The sequence below is a fragment of the Citrus clementina genome, unplaced genomic scaffold (assembly GCF_000493195.1).
Source record: "Citrus clementina cultivar Clemenules unplaced genomic scaffold, Citrus_clementina_v1.0 scaffold_8, whole genome shotgun sequence".
NCBI lineage: Eukaryota > Viridiplantae > Streptophyta > Magnoliopsida > Sapindales > Rutaceae > Citrus > Citrus x clementina.
Window position 1 is genome coordinate 24,753,067 of NW_006262022.1, and position 6,070 is coordinate 24,759,136.

At 32.9% G+C, this 6,070-nt stretch overlaps 1 protein-coding gene across 1 annotated transcript in view; it reads right to left on the minus strand.

Annotated features, from left to right (window-relative positions):
- Nucleotides 1–2,781: 2,781 nt before the first annotated feature.
- LOC18034495 (rab3 GTPase-activating protein catalytic subunit) overlaps nucleotides 2,782–6,070 on the minus strand; it is a 9,085-nt gene continuing 5,796 nt past the window's right edge. The window contains exons 18-23 of the mRNA XM_006425073.2: nucleotides 6,032–6,070; nucleotides 5,167–5,206; nucleotides 4,457–4,734; nucleotides 3,918–4,095; nucleotides 3,631–3,842; nucleotides 2,782–3,521 (exon numbers count right to left, since the gene is read on the minus strand). The exon at nucleotides 6,032–6,070 is cut by the window's right edge and continues 3 nt beyond it. Coding sequence (XP_006425136.2) covers nucleotides 3,225–3,521; nucleotides 3,631–3,842; nucleotides 3,918–4,095; nucleotides 4,457–4,734; nucleotides 5,167–5,206; nucleotides 6,032–6,070 — 1,044 coding nt within the window. The 3' untranslated portion in view covers nucleotides 2,782–3,224. The remainder of the gene's footprint in view (nucleotides 3,522–3,630; nucleotides 3,843–3,917; nucleotides 4,096–4,456; nucleotides 4,735–5,166; nucleotides 5,207–6,031) is intronic.

Below are 6,070 nucleotides of genomic sequence, written 5' to 3' on the forward strand. Positions count from 1 at the left end.
TAATTAATTATTGAGAAGCAGTTTTTTTTTTTTTAATTTTCTTGTTAACAAGTGCTTTCTTTAGCACCCAAATCTCAGGTAAAGCTGTTAATTCCAAACGGAAGCCACTAACTTGAAGCAACCAACACGAGAACGACATAGACCCATGCGTTATTTAAAAGGATTTATCAGATTCCCTTATTGTAACGTAAAAACTCATTTTATAGTTAATACATATATTTCAAGATGAGTGCACATTTATTCTTTATATATTTTAAAATATCTTTGTAATTAAACTATTGACACCTCTGTCGTTATTATTTTTTTACTTATTTTTATAATATTATCCTCTTATAAGAACATTCTTTTTTAGATATTAATAAAAAGAAAAAAATTAAATTACTAATTTAACCCCAAAAATAAAATAAAAACAAAAAGAATATATATTAACTTTTGTGGAACACTCTGCCGAGGAATCAATATATTAGTTTTTTTATAAATGTAAAAAAAAGAGAGTAAATTAATGAGTTAATATATCAATTTTTTTCTTATTAATGTCCCACAAAAATTGATAATTTAATTTTTTTACAATGTTATTTTTTTGGACATTCGTGAGTTTGTACAAAAATTAATATATGTTATTTTTTATTTTATTTTATTTTTTGGGGTTAATCAATGTCCCAAAAAAAAAAATACTATTGTAAGAGTGTCATCTTGTATAAATATAGGGATTAAACGGGTACTAATCTTAAAATAGAGAAACTAAATAAATTTTTACCCTTGATTGTATACATTCTCTATCATTAGATGTTTAGTATATCTATTTCTCAATTAATAATATAAGAGTGAACTCATTGTGACAAGAATCTAATGAACAAGAGTGTATATACCGGAATAATAAAAAAAAATTACATTTTTAGGGAATCACATAATGGGATAGAAGCACAAACTTATTTTTAATCAAAATTATGATGTATCAACACACGGACATTTTAGGACGAATGTGAGCAGGGCAGAGTTGTAATTTAACGGGCATGGTATTATAATTAATAAGTTGCTTAGTCATACTTAAATTATAGCTAAGTAACGTTCTGTAGCTTCAAATTTGTAGAGGGAAGAACTCCCTACTTTTAAAAATAAATGGATTTAATTGAATGGAAGATAATAATTAATAAAGAGTGGCGTAACGCAAGATATATAGTGCTTATATCGTACGGTGTTATGCAATTATCTTTATGATACGAATTTATTTATTTCGAAATTTTTAAGTAAAATAAACGAAACCGCATCCAATGCTCTCATAATTCACAGATCTAAATTCAAGACAATAAAGATGTCAACTTCATTGCCCCCACAAAATTTTTCTTTATAATTTGATTCGAATTTTATATGTTTATGATCATAGGTAGCATTTCCCCACCACAAACGATTGTTTTTATTCATTATTCATCACCTCAAGCAAAGCAATCAAAACCACGGGATATCTTTAGACTTATCCCACATTTGAAATCTCCACTCATAAATGGCTACAAATATTCTAAATAATACTAAGAGAATCATATTACAATACAATGCCCTCCCTCTCAGTTCACAAACCTTACGTTTCAGGAAATTTTCATTGTTAATTCCCGAGTTTTTGTTCTCATTTCCTTACATAAATATAATATATTACATATAATATCTAAACAAAAACTAGAGATATCTGCAATGAAATTTAGGAGTGTAACTTAAAATTTAAAGTTTTGAATAAGAAGTAGGAGGCGGGCTGATGAACCGAACATCTCATGGATTGTATGTGTAACCTCTAATGAGCAACAATAATTACGGGTCTATAATGACTTTAATTTGTGAGGAAACAATTATCGACAAAATTTCCAATAAAAAAAAAAAAAAAAGCCACGAAAATATAACCTGCAGAAAGAAAATCGAGCAACAAGATTAAGACTTGTCAAGAAAATGGATGCAATAAATGAAGAGAGAAATGAATTTGTATCCATACGTAGCTTGATGATTCAGAATTCAGACCCATATTAATGCAAAGATTTGTCATTTTTGACTCAAATGATTAAAGATAAAAATGTACACTAATACAGCAGATATTAGGCAGAAAGTTAGTAGTTCTGGTACATGTATTCGTTCATTTGAAATCTTATACCAAATGATCAAAGATCTATTTCTTGACGCATGATGTTTCATTCATTCAATTTGGTTGAGTCGTATTAACAGCGTTGATATGTTTGTAAGTTTATTACGAGAAGGAAAGGAATCTCAATCGGCTGAGTACACATAACATTTTGTTTGTTTTTAAAATTATTTATTGCTACTGATCACCCACACCATTCGTGTCTTGTGCTTCCATTTCTGATGTAGGGTCTATTTTCTTGTGATGCTGACCCTCTTAGTCATAAAAGCTTTGAATGGCTAATTGGGTGTATAAACCCCACATGCCATATAAAATAATTTAGATTTAAAGGGAAAAAAAAAATAAAGGTGAAGGAAAACTACATGCATATAATAGTTCAAAATGTTATCTTTAGCCAAAAGTTGATCCCATAAATTGAATCAAAATGATGGATTTTTTATTTCCCTTCTTTATGCATCTTGTAATCTTCTATAGCATGAAATGCCTCTGTCGAATGTCTCATTAAATTTTAATATGATTTTTTTCGTTAACTAAAAAAATAAAAAAGGACAAGGTGTCTGTGAAATCTCTACAAACAAGTGTTGCTTTCATTTTCCTTCTCTCTTTTTTTTTTTTTAAAAAAAAAATGAATAAAGAATTTCTTATTTTATTTAGCCAGATTTTGGTGGGAATCAAGACATACACAAGTCGGGAATAATTTTTATTTTTGAGTGGGTACTGGGTAGGGTTTGCTTTTTAGCTTTGTCTCCTGTGTTGATTGAGTGAACAATATTATCACATATTCGAGGGTCTTGACCAATGACCCCACTGTGCCGCGTTCCATTTTGGACCATCCTTTTTGATAGGTGAATGAAGACCTAGCAGCGTCAAGCAAGCCTTCATCTTCATCATGATGTCCGCACCGTTACGTTACTTTTATGTTGTAAACTTGACAACGCTATCTCGTGGTGGCAAGTAGTAACCCTGTTTTATTATAACTAAAAGATCATCTAATCATGTTATTATCTCGATGCAAATTGAATAATACTCAAAAATTGAAAAGAATGGACGAAATCAAATCTATACAGAAAAGAACTACCAATGTACATTAATGTAGAGGAGATTAATCACATGAGGTGACAGAAAGTGCTACACGAAGATCATTGGAGGTTCCACATATGTACATTCGATACGTCTCTATTTCTTGTTGATAAGCTCTGGGAGTGCTAGGGGCATAATGACCTCCATTGACATGATCACTCGAGGAAAATATGATTTCACGGAGGATTGGTTCGTGACCATTGAGAAGATTACCCATGCTCAAAACTTTTCTCCATGACTGATTAGCTGTGGGTGGCATGAACATATTCGATACAAGTTGTCGCTCATGATTCCTCAACCGCAACTTCATGTCAAACTCCTAACAGAAACAAGGTGATAAAACTAAGTTATTTCACACTTTCTATTAAATCAATCAAAATGGTGCTTCATTCAGAGGTGTCATTGCACAGGGACGAAGGATGTCTTACCATTTGAACATCTTCTTGCCCTGAGCCCCTTCCCATTTTTGGAAGGTAAAAATCGTAGAAGTCACTGAAAATTGCTTCAGAAATGCGTGGAGCCTGCAAGAACTTGCGATGAAGAGAAGCTGCAACAGTTAGTAACTTCTCAACGTGCTCAAAGACAACACACAACCGTCTTAGGTCTTCAATGGTCTCACTATCACCAGATAAATTATTTGCTGCAACCAAAAAGTTCATGCTTCAGCACACAACAAGAAATAAATAAAAATAAAAGGAAAAGAGAAAAGGTATACCCTGCAATGGCTTTAACACAGATGACATGGTGATGTACAATTGGTCCATTTTCATTGCCATTTGCTTCAATGCTCCAAAATGAGTATGGTTCAGTGTGTCAGCTGATGCTCTGAAGGCAGTACCAACCATTTGTTCAAGCAGGTCATTGGGTCGCAATGTTTCTAGATAATGTAGGATCTGCAGATTTCAAGAACACATAATAAATCATCTTTAGCATGCACATGATAAGCAATCTGGAATCCCAGCTTTCAGAAAAACAACACTTAAACCAACTTTTATTCATCGCAAGAGAGGGAAAAGAGGGAAAAAAGAAAAAAATTCAAGAGGTTCCCTGCTAGAAATCTGCAAGGGCCAAAGGGGCTGCATTTTAGTCCTCGATTGATATTTGTCTTCATCAAGGTTTCTCTTTTCATATTGTTATAAAAAAACATGCATGGCAAGGAGTTCTGTCAATAACTACTCTTTCTCAAACTTAAAATTTTTACCTCCAGTCTTAAACTACAATTTCAAACAACTAGTATTACTTTTCCAAACCGACCTTCTCTCCTTCTCGATTAGGATCCAGTAGTGGTTTCTGCTCAGATGCTGATACAGCAGGGGCTTCATTCCAAATTTTCCGCCACAAGTTACCATGCTCAGACATCCGCTGTGAAAGTCGTCCCTGAGGAGGCCAATTTTCTTTTAAATCCTCCACTGCAGGAATTCCGGATGGACCATTTTCTTTACCATCATCGTTTAGCCAATCTCCAGGTGAATGCCACCGGATAAAGTCTTCAAAAACAGCATCTGGATTTGCCGCTTTAAATGCTGACATGTCTATTCCAAATTTTTAGAAAAAAGTATATTCCAGTAAGAAAATAGATAAACAGATACATTAGCATGAATGAGGAAAATCAAACAAATTTAAGCATCACATTGACAAATGAGGCAGATCATGATGTGTGCTAAGAATCCACAGCTTGGCAAGTAGAGGAAAGACAGCAAATAAACTGTAGCATTTTATCATGCAAATGACCTAGCATACTCTTAGAATATCAAAGGAACAGAGAGGGTTGCCATTGTGTGCACTCCTCTTCAAAAGTTTGGTATTGTAGCATCTAACCATTCAAGATTATCATCCATCTAAATAAATTATCATATTTCTTGGGATAGGAAAAATAGCCAATGAAGGCAAGCATCGAATGACACTTGAAACTAATGATATTTTCAGACTATGATGAAGAATAGAAATTGGAATCTATTTATTACCTGATAATAAGATATCTCTCTCCAATTGAGCAGAAAATTCCTGTAATAAAATGGTAGGCACTGCTTTATCAGCTGATGATGAAATTCATGATAGAAACCAGAAAAATGGAAAACTAATATCATGGAAAACTAATTATATTGCATATGCCTGGGAAAAAGAATACTAATCATTATGGAGAACTATTTATATTGTGTGTATGGCCCTGAATAAAAGAGCTTTCTTCACTTGGTGACAAGCGCAATCAAGCATGAATGTATTAGCACATACCCAGAGATATTTAATACACAGTATAACCCATGCTTTAACAGTTTACAATTATTTCATTGAGGTCAAAATCTAGTACTTATGGAAGCATAACACCTTTTTCTCATCTTTTTTCTCTCTTGTTTTGAGAAGAAACTAAGAAATCTGTATTCATTGAAGAAAGATCAGAGAACAAAGTGAACAAGTCTCCACATAGACATAGATAAACTAAAAGACAAAACAGAGGAAGGGAAACAATCTGTACAAAAACTATCCAATAAGCCAAAAAATATCCATAATCTCCTAGCCAAAGAACAAAGCATAAATGGCTTTCTTAGAAAAAGGATCTAACAGCTTAGACAGTTCATCTGTTGATATCTAGACAGAACTCCGCAAGTTCCAATATTTAAAACGAACCATAAACAGCCAAACAGGTTACAAACTTCCCATTTGAATTAGTACGAATGCCTTTAAAAGACCACCATAGCTGTCGGTCCATTGTCAGTTCAATAGGCTCCAACTAGTCCACATAAAAAGTTGGTTTGACTGGAGCCGCCGCAATAATAATCAATCAAATGACATTGAAGAACAAAGAAATTGTATAAAATAATTGGAGCTTACAAATGAATTGCTAAAGGCTTCAACAGCATGAAGACGTTC